The sequence below is a fragment of the Camelus ferus genome, chromosome 4 (assembly GCF_009834535.1).
Source record: "Camelus ferus isolate YT-003-E chromosome 4, BCGSAC_Cfer_1.0, whole genome shotgun sequence".
NCBI classification, from domain to species: Eukaryota; Metazoa; Chordata; class Mammalia; order Artiodactyla; family Camelidae; genus Camelus; species Camelus ferus.
Window position 1 is genome coordinate 31,527,071 of NC_045699.1, and position 15,711 is coordinate 31,542,781.

Here is a 15,711-nt window from a genome sequence, read left to right on the forward strand (position 1 = left end):
TTCGCCTGGCATGGGACAGCTAACATTTAGGTGTTTCCTAGAGTTAGCAGTTCTGATCTCCTGGAGGATGTAATTTCTTTGAGATAAAAGGCAAAGAGCTGGTTGCTTAATGCACATATACTGCAAATATTCGAGAAAACCAGTACAGCCATACAATTCATGCAGATTCCTTAGGGAGGCCTTCCAAGCAGAAAGCCTTTTGACTTCCTGCACCTTTCAGCATCGGCAGCTGTGGCACGCGGGCATAAGAGCAGATGCTGCGGTGACAAGCACAGACTGGAACTCTTGTGTGCACAACACTCTCGTTGGCCTCCCTACTGTCAGCTGCTCCCTACTGTCTAGGAGCGCATTCTGCGCTTTGTGGCTAATTCAGGGAGATTCAGATGTGGTCCTAGTTTACCGTACGGGTGTGTGGTTACTTTCTTAGGGACTAAATGTATTTGTTTAAAAACTATACGGACCACTCTGCCCCCAAGAGTCTCGTTCAGCTAGGACCCAGATCCAAAGGAGTATGAGTCAGTGGCTTTTCCTCCCTGTATTTCAGACTATCCATTCAGTGCCCAAATATTTTGCTGGGCCTAAGATACCAGGGATTTGAAAGGAAGAACCAGAGGAGGGTAGTGGTTGTTTCCAGGGAGCGTCAGCGGCTGGTTTTCATCCTGCTCAACCAGGTGGGAAGGACCTGGCTGCCTGCCACCCTCCGCCTGTTACCACTGTGCTCTCAGGAGGCTCGGTGCTGGGGGCTCTGTCCCAGGGCCCACAGCCTGTCGCTCTCTATTCCCGCTGCCTCGAGGCCTGCGGGAGGAGGAGGACTCCACTTTGAGTACTTTATTTGAAAAGTAGGAAAGAGCACAGTTTGAACATAAATATCCATATACTTGGAAAGAAGAGTCCTGTTGCAATTAGGATACTGTGGAGACGGAAAGGCTCTGAATTTTTTAAAGGTTTTAGTTACCAAAGGCTGTTCGGTCAGAATGAGATGAAAACATTCACGTTGAGATCTACGCTGTCCAAAGGGTAGCCATATGATCAGACGTGGACAGGGGCTTAAAAGCAGGTGTCACACGGTGGTTTTCCATGTCGGGGTTAGGTACCTGGCAGATCACTTTAAAAATGAGTCTTGAAGCTACCAGTTTTATAGACACTCCAGCTGGCCTGGGATTAAATACAGGCACACAATAGCCTAAGGCCGGTGTTTAGTCCGCTGTCACCTTCAGGAGGGTCTCTGAACATAGTTGTAACAATGTAAATCGTCAACAGTCATAAATGATGCTACAATCCCAGCAGTGCTGCTTCAAGAGTCGCTGTTGAGCAGGCTCAGGACAGACACAGGCATTTTCTTAGTGTTTATTCCCGTATCTTAAGACAAAAAGGAGTTTAATTTCTACCTTTCTTATCTCACTTCACCCAAGCCTCTGCCTGACCCTCGTAAGGCTGTGTTTCACCATGACACACACACGGCTCTCCGTTAAGAAGGGGAAACACTGGTGTTAGAAGTGGAGGATGCTTCTAACAAACCATCCCTGCCTGTTTAAAAGAGCGGGGTGGGACCAGGGGTGCTTAAACTAGCTGGCTTTATAAAGGGCCTTAAAAAAAAAAGGCAAAGACAGACCATAAGCTCTTCGCTGGTCCTTGGTTTCTCACGTTGCCTAAGCACTTTGTTCTGAGAGATCGCTCCTGGGCAGAGAGGTCTCCCTAGTTCCGCCGAATTCCCTGCATCGTGCAGAGCGGGGAGAGCTCAGCCCCCTGACGGCAGCATGGCGGGTTTTCCGTCCCAGCTTCAAGACAGTTCTCCCTTTACACGTCCGGTACTCATCTGGGAACGCTGCTGTACGGAGCCCCAGGAGAAGCCGGGGCACCAAACCAGTTAAGAGGGTTTTGGTTTCTAAAGCTTTGGGGATTACACGATTGTGGGCCTGTAGTCTATTTCCATCCATGACAGTTAAGTCTCAAGTTCAGTATTATACTCTCATAAAGGGAACGGGGTGAGCCTGAAATCCTCTACTCCCAAGGTTCTTTTAATGCTTAGGCTAAGTAAGCTAAAGCCAATGAGGCCTCAAAAAATAATTTAGAAGTAGAAGCGCCACGCATCCTCCATCCCAGGGTCTAACTGCTCAGAAAGGTGAAAAGTCGAAGTAAATGAGATTCTGAGTGGGTTCCTCAAAGTCATGGGGTTCACAGGAGTGTCTCTGCGGCACAGGGGTGGCTGAAGTCAGGGGAAAGGCCATGACAGCAGGGAACCTGGGTGTTCCACCTCTGTCTCAACCAGTCTTTCTTTTCAACATTAGAGTTCTGTGCAAGAATTTGAAAAGGGTTCTAGAGCTTTCAAAAAAATCAAATGGTTGGACTGGATCTGGCTTTCCTTTCAGCTCTAATACTTGGGGTGAATCTCCCTGCCCCTTTGGGTCAGGGGGTTGGAAGTCACTAGGACCTAGTCATGTGCATGGCTGTTTACGTTCGTAATGACTGAATGCCCAGAAGTGCTGAAGCGTTCCTCGCTAATTCTGTTGCCGTCAGGCTCCGGAAAACTGACTTCAAGGCGCCCGTGTCCCAGGGGCCTTCTTACCTAAATAGTTAACGTGGCTACCCCGACATGATGGCAGTTCATTGGCTCCAAGAAACTCGGGGTTTTTAATGCATTTAGAAGTCAGCCTGCCACTCTCATCTAATTGTCCCTGCAAGGGTGAACACAGGAGAACAATACGTAAGCTTCGGTAAAAAACTGCATCGCCCTTGCAGTAGCTACCAAGCCTTCAAAGAGGGCTACACAACTGCCCTGTGGGGCCCCGAGCGGCACAGCCCCCAGTAAGGAGATGTTTCTGAGTATCAGGCTCAGACGCGAACCTGAAATGCACAGAGGGGCTCACGCTGCTGGGACTAGCAGGGCTCAGGGTTCAGATGTCTCCCTGGCCCTCCTCTCTGCTGGAGCATATGGGTGTTATCATCTCCTGGAATTTCTTCAGTCCGTTTGTTTTGGCACTTCTAGGGCCACCAAGGGCATTTATTTTTAGTTGAGCTCACTTCTACTGCTCGTCACTTTAACGCAGATCTTTCTATTCATAGGCTAAAACTCGTTTTAGGACAAGCTGATTTCCAAGTCAGCCAAGTTTTCCTACAAGGGAAGGTTACTAGGAGGACCCAAGGAAGAGGGCCAGGGCCTTCAAGTCAGCCCCTGAAGCCCCGTGAGAACCAGGTGGGGGCCAACTCAAAACTGTGAAACACTGAGGTTAAACCTTCTTATTCACTAAAACTAGTGAATCCTACAGTTCAACTGTCAAACAGTTTTTCTGTTGACACTGGATTGAGATGACTTTAGGAATCATGGATATAAAATAAACAACAAGGACCTACTGTATAGCACAGGGAACTACATTCAATTTTTTGCAGTAACATATAATAGAAGACAATCTGAAAAGAAAATATACATGTATGTATATGTATAACTGAACTGCTTTGCTCTGCACCTGAAACTAACATTCTAAATCAACCGCACTTCAATTAAAAAAAAAAAAAACAGGAAAAAGAAAAGAATCAGGGATAAATAATTTCTGTTGTTGTTGTTGTTAGCCAAACACTGCTCTAAAACCTCAGTCTTTTAAGTGATTTAACTCTCAATGCTACACAGTCAGTGCTGTTTCGCTTTTTACATATCAGGAGACCTGTCTGGGGAAGGGAAGGACAAAGACCACCCTGGGCAGAAATGGAATTTGCATCTGGGCAGGGTGGCTCCAGATACTGTGCAACCCAGCATGCATACCAACTTGAGCACCTGACGCAAGGCCATTTCCTTCTAGAATATTCTGTTGACTTGTGATTGGGTAGCAGCCGCAGTTTAAATTAATCCCACATTAGGTACCACCATTGGCTGGGAGGACACTATCCTGACACAGCCTTGTTGTTGAGATAGAGCCTTGCCTCCTGCCCTCATTTTGATTAAAAAAAAAAAAAAATGCTGCCTCTGTATCCCTAGCAGGTCTTCTGGAAGGATGCCAGTGCTTGGTTTTCCTGTCGAGGGCACCTTGGTCAAGTTGGAGCAAAAGCCCTCCTGATAGTCTTGGGAAGTTCTTAGTTTTGTGGGTGGTCAACCGTGAGGTTCGTGGTTCCCAAGCTCCAGTTCGCACCAGAATCCCCTGAAGGGCTTGTGGAAACACAACGCTGCCCACTCTCACCAGAGATTCTGACTTAGTAGGTCTAGGCTGGGGCCCAAGTTTGCATTTCTCTTGAGTTCCCAGAGGATGTGACCTTGCTGGTCCCTGACCACACTTTGAAACCACTGCTGGGAGGTTAGGAGGCTAAGATTCTACCCACAATGCAAGTGACTGTTTCATTTTCAGGGCTGGACTATGTAGCACTCACCCCCATGAGCATCACTGGAGGGCCATGGGTGATGACTGCCAGTCTTACAACTGATATTATGACAATGACCTGAGGTAAAGCCTTTGTGCCAGTGAAGTAGAATCTATTTAGATACCTGAATAGGCACGCGCACTAAGGAGGGTCTTCTATAGTCTGTCTTCCCCTCCCCCATGCCCCGTCTCCAATTGACCCGATCGCTTCCTCTAAAGCAGCAGTCCATGAGTGAGGCCAGGTGCCTCTCCCCTAACATTCCGCTGTCGAGCCCTGGGCGTGTCCAAGCCCTCATCTCTCACTTGATCTAAATTTGCCTCCTGTTCCTCTGCCTCCAGGCTGCCACACTCTCTATCCAAATCAAGACAGGGATTTAGGCAGCCGAGAATGGCCCCACGTGCCAAGGATAGCCAAGGATAGGCTCCAGGACTGAGTCTGGTTTCCCCAACTTCTGCCTATTACTTACCACCTGCCAAGGGCTCAGGGCCACCTCGATGGGCCCTGCTCGCTTCTCCATGTCTTGTCTCCCCTCCTCACTGTCCTCTGTCTTGGTTTGTTTGCTCACGCCCCTCCGTTCAGCTATCCACCAGGAGTGGGCTCAAATGTCACTCCTGAATGAGACCCTCAGTTTCTTTCTTGACCAACGAGGTGTGGTTTCTCCGTGTCCCCATGCCTGTTACATCCTGAGAAGTGTTCACTCTACACCTGTTTCCATCTCTACAAACGGAGCTCCCGCAACGCTGGGCCTGGAATGTATCTCTGTAACCTGGGACCTGGTGCCTGACATCTAAAGATTCTTTAGGCACTGGCAACGACTCCTGGGTGCATCAGTTAGTTTGTTAGTTCACTAAAACAGCTGGTCTGAACTACAGACATTTCCCCCTCCCCAAAGCATTCTTCCCAGGTTTTCTGAACTTGAAACCACGTGTGACCAGTTGTTTCCCTAGTGAGAATACTCTGAATGACTTTGGTTACAAAGGCCACTGGTCCTTATGCCTATGAGGGCACTTCACCGCATCTTCTTGCTATTTTATCATTTAAAGCCAGAGCACTTTTCTGCACTCTGTTGGAATGAGCATGTCAGTGTGGGTGTGTCGGTCTCATTTCCGAGGGAGGAGAGCGGTTCCAGCACATGGGGAAAGTTAGCAGCAGCTAACTGGTGAGCAATGTCATGGGTTTTACCTCTGACAGGTTTTAGTGCTCTTTGGTAATACTGGCGGCCATCCATGGTGGCCTTTGTAAGATCATCTGCAGCGATAGAGCAGTTCCTGGCTTTGTCACTTTAGAGTCTAAGTTCTTGGTGATTTTCAAGAAACTTCATGAGCTGTCACCCAGGTGGTGTGGGACCTCCAGCAATCTTCAGCTGCTATCTGCCTCACTTATGATGAAGTCTTAACCACTGGATCTGCTCACTCCTCTCTAGAGCTTCTATTCCAGTCTGTCTTGGGATCACTGATTTCCTGGTCTGACTTCCCCACTAGATTAAATCCCATGAAGGAAGGGACCAAGCCCCTGGTCACGTGTCCCCTATGTCTGGTGCTATATGGCATACGTAGGCGCTCATGGAGGTCAGGCGGTTTCCAGCAGATGTATAAAGAAGGCTGGCATCGGTCTACCACCTACTTAGTAAACCTATGGATAAGTCAGTAACTCAGATCTTGGGAAGGCGTCTTAGGAAAACTAAAGATTAGAGGCAGCCTATAAAATAAGAACTTTATTTACTCATAGTATCTGGGGCAAGTATTATAACACATGAGATAACTTGCAAACATTGTGTATCACCCAGGTTTTTAATCACCTCCTTTGCTTGGCAAATTGAATGCCCCACCCGCTACCCTACTCCATCCCCTACCACACACATCACATCTAGATACATAAAGGCAAGTAGGCATTGGGGCCAGCCCAGACCCTAGTGGGTGGCAAGATCAACTACTCCAGCCAGCAGTCCCATCTTTTTTTTTATTGAAGTACAGTCAATTACAATGTGTCAATTTCTGGTGTACCTGCACAACGTCCCAGTCACGCATATACATACAGATACTCGTTTTCATATTTCCATCTTATAATTTCTGCCCACAAAGTTATCTCGGAAATAAATACAAGGCCAGGAATACCTTTCCCCTGCTCCACCTACTCATGTAGCATCTTTAAGATACAAAGTGGGCAAAGGATCTCTAAGCAAAGATTAGGCCTATTTTTAGCAAAACTTCTGCATTTTCTCTCACAGTACCCAGCAGGCATTCTCTTGTTCATTTGAAGCCCCCAAATCGCCAACAGGCCCGAACTTTTCTGGGGAACTTCATGTGGAAGGCAGAGTGTGCCAACTGTAAGGTGTTACCTACTGTGTCATTGAGCCCCTGCAGTGTGTCTAGCCTATCCAACTAGGTGGTATTAATGATTAGAGTTTTTATTGCAAACCAACAGAAGAGCTTAGCAAAGAGACACCAGTTCAGACTGAAAAAAATGCAGAGTGAAACTGAGATGATGTTCACTTCCAAAACCAGATTCTCCTAGAACTAAGTCATTCTCTGTCTTTAAGTCCTACAAAAATCTATCAGTCATCAGATTTCCTACCCTAAAACTCTTCAGATGGGCCAAAAAAAAAAAAAAAAAAAAAAAGCAGCCCCTGGACTACTTACTTTTGCTCAACATGTACATCTCATCCAGCATCTCTCCCCAACGTATTCCTGGATTCTGCCTCAAAAGTAGTCTCTGCTGTGGCCTAAACTGAGATTAACACAGTAGACAGGAACAAACTAAGCAACTGTGTCTCTCCACTAACCACCTGGAGAGCAGCTGACTGGCCCACCCTGAGCAGCACTTCTAAGGCAGGAGCATTCATCGTTAAGTATCATTACAGACCTTATCACAGTCCTTGGAAGCATTTAATTTTCTCTAGGCTAGTATGTGAAGGTGGCTTTCCAAAGAAAGGTCAGTATCCAAAGTATATTTAATTATGACTTGAAATCATACAGGTGACTGCCTAAATTTGATCACTCTTCCCTCTACGGAGAAGGACAACTTTATTCATGTTCTGTAAGAAATAGAAAACGGTCTAGATAGTTAAAATTCATTCTCTGTATTTCTGTGCTGTGCTCCCCGTCTTTTGGTCTTTGGGTCAGAACGTGAAGCCACGTGGCCGGGGACGGTTCCCCTGATCTTAGGACCATGTTCTAGGAGTTCTGGTGAAGTCTTATCCGTGTGACATTCCTCCTGGAACAGAAGGGGTTTATGACTGGTTGTCACCTCTGCTAGAGGAGTAACAAACTACTCACGTGAAATCGAGTGCATGGCGATTAAGTTTTAGAAAAGGCACTTCTTTTGAGCACGGAGGCTGCCATAATTAAAATAGGCCGTTTTGTTACACTGAAGTCTTAACATTTGGCAGCTCTACTGAACCTGGACTTTGTATGGGCTTCAGGTATCTGGGGACTTAAGCAGGACAAGCAAAGAATCAAAATGACACAGGGCAGGTACCTAGTAAATGTCATGTAAAATGGGCACCAGGGTGAGTTGGGGAGCAAGGCTGCTCCAGACCTCAAGCAGCTGTCACTGCCAGTGACGGCTTGCCTGCTGACCCTCCTTTAAAGCGTCCCTGCTCACATGCTCATTCTCCGGCCTAGACGAGGATTATGATCATTGCTACCTTCTCCTGGTGCTACCTGGGTGAGCCGGGCTTACTTTCCCCTTGCCCTCCAGTCCCAATCCCTCTAGGGACTGCCAACGTCACCAACCCACTCCCCACAAGAGGAGTTCTGTACTGTTTTGCTGGTTGCGAGCCATACCTGAATAGCTCTTGGTTCTTCTTGGCTCTGGCCTTAATGAATATATGGTACCCCAGATCCTAATCTTGACTACCTAGGCTAGAGGAAAATGTCCGAGAACTCTCAGGGATTTTTTTCTATCAGAAAAACTCCTCTTGTTAGCCTGACTTCAGTTCCTTGCCAGAGTCTTAGAGCACATGTGCCCTGTCCTGGAGTATTTTACATCAGCATCATGTGTCTGGAGCGGGAGGTGCAGGGCAGAATGTAGAAGACCAGTGCCAGAAAGTCAGCCTACATGCTTTTGGACTTTGAACTTCAGACAGGAGCCAGTCTGGGTTAGCTTAGGGTCAGTACCTGCCTCAGCCAACCCCAAATTTCCTTCATTTCCAAAAGGATGTGCCTCCTTTCCTGTGAAGACTTTAAGTCTTGCATGGGCTTCTATATTCCACTGTTCATGGCATGTCACATATTTCATTCGAGATGGACGGGAGCACACAGAATCCTTACTTACCTAAAACACGGTGAATATATGGCTTCAACTAACTCCAACAATTGAAGTGCATTCCTACCATTCTACAGGATAAAGTTAACCTCCAATGGAAACTTATAACAGATTAAATTAAAAGAATGACATTGTGCTGTGCACCAGAAATTGACACAACATCGTAAACAGACTATACTTCAAAAAAAAAAAAAAAAAAAAAAAAAAGAACATGCAGCAAAAAATGAATCTTCTCTCCCATCTTCCTGGACAGTTTTCAGTAGTTTCTGGTATGTCTTAACTTTTTGGAACGTTATGAAAAGTATAATGCAAGTCATAGCACTACTCTTAGAAACCATTTAATAAGCTGGTATTGCTCAGCCATTAATATTGTTAAGAGTCTGAAAACTTTCATAAGCAGGGCTTTTACAGCCTCTTAGTTTTGTCACTCATCAGAGGCCATATTCACTACACACTCGCCTTTTTCAAAGAGTCCAGGCAGGGGAAAGCATTCGAGAGAACAGTCCACTGGAGCCTGTCCGTTTTTTATGCTCCCTTAAAGATAACATTTTTCGGGCTGCTTAATTACCAGTCCGCGGAGCCATGTGACCAACCTAAACGTGACCCGGCCGCCAGCCAATCACAGGGCGCAAAAAAGACCGTCCCAGTTTCACACGCTCCGGACGGTCGGGACCTCGGGGCAGGGGAGCATTGAGAGTCTCCAGACCCCGAGTATTGCTTTGAGAGGCTGCTGGACCACACGCTTTAAAGTTCGCTCTCACTTCAGGAGACACGTGACTGCAGGCAGGCGGGCCTCCTAAGCCACCAGGAGACAGGAGCTAGAGACTCTGGAGTGGGGACTTAGGTCGGGGAGAGTCTCCCGTCCCAGTTCCCCAAGCTGGCGAGCAAGCCTCCCCTTGGTGTCAGGTGAAGATCACTTCAGGTACCCGCCTGGATTCCGACGGAATCCTCTTAGCAGGGCTTCCGGTCGCCTGCCCGGGAAAGTTGTGCGGCCCCAAGTGGGAGAGTGGCTGAGGACAGGGCTCCCAGGCCCAGTGCGGCAGACCCTGGGGACTCAACAGTAGTCTCCACCGCCCTCCCCAACAAGCCACAGTCACACGCCAGCTCCCCCAGCTCTCGCGCTACTCCCTTTGATCTATTGTTTAGAATGAAGGCTAATTACAGTCACTAGATTAGGACTCAATTCCTCTCCAGGAAATCTCACCGGGAACCAGGCTCAGCAAACTAACCTGATTAAGTCTTCGTCCCCCTTCCCCTCCCCCGTTCAGCTATCCTGGAGACCCCAGAGGGTGATAAACGCTGTTAGGACTCCCCTCTGGATGTTTCTCTCCCCCTCCTCTTTCCACTCTCCTATTTCAAACCTTACTCGTCCTCTAACCTGCACTCCAGAGACACGGCCCGGCACCCGGGGAGTCGCAGTCCCGGTGCGCAGGCTGCGCACTTCTCGCCGCTCGGAGACTCCCGGCGGCAGCCCACCGAACGTGCGCCCGCTCACCGGCGCGGGGAACCCCAGCCCAGGCCCACGTCCTCGGAGGCGCCGACCCTCATCCACCGCCCGCTCCCACCCTCCTTAAGTCGGAGGAGCGCGCCGGGGGCTGCCGCGCACGTCTCGGCCCACCCAGCCCTCTGCCTCCTTCCTAACACTCCGCCTGGCAGAGGAGACAGAACCATTGTTCAATGGCTCCGAAACCCAGATTCCCCATCCCTGACCAAGCGGGGTGAAAAACGAGGCATAGCAGTGGCTTTGGGGGAGGGAGAGTAAGGGAATGAAGACTAGTTCGGGCAAGGCTTTAGGACACCCCAAACCCCACCGTCCCCCAAGCCCGGCTCCCGGTAGCCGCGGTGCTGACAGTCAGCTCAGAGGCGCCACCAGGGTGGGGAGGGAAAGAAGGCGACAAGAGCGGAGAGGCGCCTCCTAGGAGGGGGGTGGGCAAAAGGAGACCCGCGCCTCGGGGCCCCCTGGCGCCCCCGTTGGGTCCGGGCAGCCCGTGGAGGGGCGCGTCGTCACTCACCAGCTCCAGTGGCGCCGCTCTCCCGGGGCGCCCAGCACAGCGCGAGCAGCAGCCAGAGCGCCCAGCGCGCGGACGTGCCCATGGTGCCCGCCTGGATGGTGCCGCCGCCGCCGCCGCCGCCGCCGCCGCCGCTCGCTCCGCACAACAAGTTACCAGCCCTTCGGAAAGGAGGAAGGAGGTGGGGGCGGGGAGGGAGAAGGGGGAGGGGAAGGAGGGGGGAAGGAGTTCGAAGGGGGTAAAGGGAGCAGGGAAGAAGAGGGCACCCCCTCCCCTACAACTTGCACAATCTCCTCCCTACCAGACAACCCACCCACCCACCCACCTCCCCGGGCTGCAGCAGCGATGCAAACCGAGCCCGCGGGCAGAAAATAATGCAGGCGCTGCAGAGGAGGGGAGGGAAGAGGAGGGGAGAAAGGGAGAGGGGGTGGGGAGCCGAGAGCGGAGAAGAGAGGAGAGGAGCCGGCCGCGGAGCACCCACCCTGGCAGCTGCCGGAGTGCGGGGTAAGGAGCGCGGAGGGGGCAGGAGGGGGAGTGGTCAGCGGGGCAAGGGGGGGAGGGCGGGCGCGGCGGCTTCAGCCCTCCTTCCCCCCTCGACGCGCTCCTCTCATAAGCTAGGGGCAGCCGGGTGCCCGCGCCGGGGGTGTGTGAGTGCGTGTGCGAGTGCGAGCGTGAGTGGCCGTGACCGTGGCCGCTGCTGCCACCCGGTCTGCTCCTGGGGCCCAGCTGCTCCGCGCGTCCGCCCGAGGCTCACGGGGGCCCGGGGCGGCCGCTGGTTGGCTGGCGCGCCGCCCTCGCCTCCAATCCCCGGTGCCTGCCCTAATTTCCTGATCCAGGGAACCTGCCGCCGCAGCAGCTGTGCGCTCCCTACAGTCATTACTGTACCTTCCCGGCAGCCGCCAACAGTAAATGCAGCAGTAGCAGCAGTTAGCACTGATGCAACTACTGAGGCTGTTGCCACCGCCTTCCCACTAGCGGGGCTTACGGCCCCGGGGGGACTTGCAGCTTCCAGGGGCAACAGGCATCTCTCTAGCACCCTCTTCTGCGCCCCAAAGACAGGCTGGCACTATGAGGCTGGTAGGTAGCTTCTTCCTCGGGCCTCCTCGCTCCACCTAAAAGTGATGAAGAGGAGCGGGTCTAAAACGTTTGGGCTACTCTGATGTGGGGTGGGGGATGCCTGGCTCAGTCACATGCTGAGATGCCATTTTGCTAAAAATTAAATGTGTCTTTAAGTGAAAGCGTGTGTGGAAGGAGAGTGCGCGCGGTTGTGGTTTGTCCTCTGTAATAGGACGGGACTAAAATAACCCAGACTGGGATGAGGAGGAGGAATATCGCTAGCGCAGCTCTACACGCTCTCATCAACAGTTATACTTAATTGCTAATTGCACAAAATGATAGTTAGAGGGTCTGTAATTAAAAGCTTAACCTTTTCTTGTTTGGGGGAGGGGAAACCCGTAGGTTTATTCTTCTTGATATAGTTGGTAACATTCAATTACAAGGCTTAAGGGAAAAAAAAGGAAGCAAAGGCAAGATTCCTGTAAAGGATTGATTCCTGTTTTATGCCTGGCAATACTGAGCCTGTAATTTGCTTTTGTGTACTTCGGTTTTCTTGCACAATTTCCCCTGGTTGAGGTGCGTTGTCTGCTGTGATCTGTAAAGCATCTAACAAGACTGGAAGGCTTACTTCACCTTAAGTAGAGGGTTTATATATTTTTTAAAAGTTGTTTTTATCTTGAATGACTGAAATTCTGCCGATTTCAATAGGAGCAGCTCTGGTGCTATTATTCCATTGGCGATATGAGAAGTAGTGGGCTGCTGCCTCGCTGTGTTCTCCTTGTCCTGCTTCTCCAGGGCATTTGCCAAAGATCGCCATCGGATGAGATGCTCATTAGGAACTTACTGTATCCGGGAGACAGGAGAGAAAAACCCCAGATCAGGATACACTTTGTTGGGGCCAGAGGATATCCAGATTGTGACCGATAAACACGAAGGGGCTTAGCTCCATGAACTGGTGAAGTCTTGCACTACAGTTGGTTTTTAGTGCTCTTTTGCTTACCCTGTAGTTACACGTTTGATACAAACTGCAACCACCCACATGTTGCATGTGAAACTGAGTTGAACTCGGTTTTATGCTATCAGGAGTGGAAATTCATGCAGGTATTGTTTCCCTGACAGGCATTAAGGGATGATGGTAAACAGGTGTAGGGCATCTTCAGCATTCTCCAGGTTCTGAAATGTGTGTGGCTGCTAATGCGCTGGGCCGCTTTACAGGAAAGTTGGTAGAGGTGATGAGTAGATCCAGTTTGAAAAGGCACAATGTGAATAGAGTTATGTGGCTTGTTTCTAATATTATACTCAGAGATAAATACATATTTTATAAGCTTCACATTGATATGGTATAATAAGATTCATCTTTGACAAATGTGTTATACTTTCTATCTCTCCAAAGGGTATAAGTAAACTGTTGGTGAAATTAGCTGTGGCTCTATGTTCAATCCTGTAACTTAAAAAAATTTATTTTTAATTTTTTGATTTACAGTGTTGTTGGTTTCTGATGTACAGCATAGTGATTCAGTTTTATATATATGCTTTTTCCTATTTTTCATTACAGGTTACTACAAGCCATTGAATACACTGCTATACAGTAGGACCTTGTTGTTTATCTATTTTGTACATAGTAGTTTGTATCTGCCAATACAATCTTGGAACTTTTTATATTGTATTTTATTTTATTTTTAATGGAGGTACTGGGGATTGAACCCAGGACTTCTTGCATGCTAAGCCCATGCTCTACCACTGAGCTATTGCCCTCCCCTCCCAATCCTGTAACTTTTTTGTTGAATCAAAGGGAAGCATAACTTTTGGCTTAACCTCTCATTGGCTGTGTAACTTGGGAGAAACTCTGTGCTTCTCTGTGTCTGCCTTCTCACCTGCAATCTGAACACAAAAGCAATCCACGTAATGTCAGAGTACACTGTGGCCTCAAGGACCAGCTCTCTGCGAAGTGTTGATGATTAGAAGCAAAGGTTGTAAGGAGGAGTGAATTTGATGAATATAGAAAGAATAATCAAAAAGGTAAATTTACCGTGACTGGAGACAGGTGTGGTTGAACTAGGCTCAGAGAAGTTGACGCTGCTGGATTCAGAGCCTTTCAGCAAATCCCATTCCCCCAGTCCACCACACTTAGTGATTTGTTGAAGCCATGTACATTGAGCATCCCTGCGTAGCAGGTGCTGTGCTGGCCAGGGGGTATATGAAGCTGCTTGTCTGAGGAAGCTCAGACTCTGGTGGGGAGGCAGAGAAATTGGCAGCTGTAGTACCCTATGCAGAGCAGGCGCTAAGGCTCAAGGTGTTACAAGATTACAGGGGAAGAGTTGCTAATCTAGCTGGGCGATGAGGGTATTAGAAAAGGCCTTCCAGAGCAGTTGTCTCTGAGCTGAATAGAGTTACCAGTTTTACCAAGCAGTTCCAGTTCTCTTTACTGCTGGACACATGGGAGGATTGCACTTCCCGGCTCCCTTCTAGTTACATGGGCCTGAAAGACTATTTTTGGCAGATTACTTGTGAGCGGAAGTTATCGGGTGCCACTTCTGGACTGGAGCATTTAATGACTTGCATGAGAACCTCTGTTTTCGTCTCCATGGTGACTGGAAATGTTCAAGAGATGGCTGCTCCCTTAGCCTGGTCTCTGAGTGACTCGGTTGAATAGTTCTCTGCTGTCTGCATGTCTCTGGCAATGTTCACAGAAAGTAGAGGTTAGCAAATGGCCGGTGGCCCATTTTTGTATGGCCTATGAATAGGAATGGGTTTTTTGTTTTTTTTTTTACATTTTTAAAAGGGTTATACAAGAAAAATTAGAAAGAAGACAATGCAACAGTTATCCTATGTTACTTACAAAGTGTGAAATATTTACCATCTGAGTCTTTAGGGAAAAAGCTTGCCACCTTCTGATGTTGAGTGAGAAATAAACCTTTGTCGTCTTCGTCTACTGAGCTTTGGCTACCTCAGCAGGACCTCACACTAACCTGACTGATGCTCTGGGGGAAGGGGGAAGGAAGACCTGGGGAACAGAGGGAACAAAGGCAGAGAGCATCAAGGATTGAAGGAAATGCAAGGGAAGCAGGATGGTTCCAGGGTGGGGTCCCAGTGCGCTGATGGTAGAGAATAAGGCTGAGGAAGAAAGCGAGACTGAACTGTGTGGAGATGGGAATGTCACGCCAACACTATTTTTTTTTTTTTTTTTGCATTAAAAAAAATTGAAGTATAGGTGATTAACAATGTGTTAGTTTCAGGTGTACAGAAAAGTGACTCAGTTATACATATATATATATATTCTTTTTCAGATCCTTTTCCATTATAGGTTATTACAAGATATTGAATATAGTTCCCTGTACAATACTGTAGGTCTTTGTTGTTTATTTTATATATAGTAGTGTGTACTGGTTAATCCCAAACTCCTAACTTATCCCCCTCAACTTCATGCCAACACTTTCGATTTGATCCTGTAGGCCATGGTGAGGACTTGGGGCAGGCTTTTTTTCTCACTTAAAAAAAAAATCCATTAAATTATGCAATTCACTATGGAGTAATTATAAAATACAGAGGGGAAAAAAAGAATACTTTTTAAAAAGCATACTTTCAATACCCAGAGATACTGTTAACAAGTCTGTTTCTTTCCTTTTTAAAACGTGTTTAATTATATCCTCAGCTCACAGAATTGCACTGACATTATTCTCATTGGCCCTCTTGATCTGTTGATTTACTTTTGCAAAAACAACAACAAATAGTATCCTTGAGCCCACTACCACCTCCAAGAAATAGAATATTGACAGTAACATGTATCTGTCTGTCTAGGTGCTTCCCCTCTACCTATCTCATAAGCCTTCCTCCTGGAGGGAACCACTATTGTGATAAGTTTTGACCAGAGGCCTGACACTCAGTGTGTATTAGAAAGTTCACTCTGGCATGAAGCGGTCTGAAGGGTGACGTCTTTGGGAAGCAGAGTAGAGTAAGACTAGAGGAAGAAGAGCTAGAGGCCTGGGCAGTGGGGGAAGGCACCGAGAAAGGACAGGAAGAAGCTATTATTATG

At 48.4% G+C, this 15,711-nt stretch overlaps 1 protein-coding gene and 1 long non-coding RNA gene across 38 annotated transcripts in view; one reads left to right on the forward strand and one right to left on the reverse strand.

Moving 5' to 3' along the window:
* Nucleotides 1-10,783, reverse strand: part of VLDLR (very low density lipoprotein receptor) — a 29,081-nt gene extending 18,298 nt beyond the window's left edge. Inside the window, 1 exon segment of the mRNA XM_032477760.1 lies at nt 10,626-10,783. Coding sequence (XP_032333651.1) covers nt 10,626-10,707 — 82 coding nt within the window. The 5' untranslated portion in view covers nt 10,708-10,783.
* LOC106729529 overlaps nt 1-15,711 on the forward strand; it is a 197,448-nt gene that overhangs the window by 57,686 nt on the left and 124,051 nt on the right. For 29 of the 37 annotated variants that reach the window (XR_004319203.1, XR_004319190.1, XR_004319205.1 and 26 more), the window contains exon 1: nt 11,465-11,699. The exons of 4 other annotated variants lie outside the window; for them this stretch is intronic. This is a non-coding gene — a long non-coding RNA (uncharacterized LOC106729529). Of the gene's footprint in view, nt 1-10,667; nt 11,127-11,464; nt 11,700-13,411; nt 13,698-15,711 lie in introns of those variants that run through there. 4 more of the 37 variants (XR_004319191.1, XR_004319196.1, XR_004319213.1 and 1 more) reach the window with 4 other exon arrangements.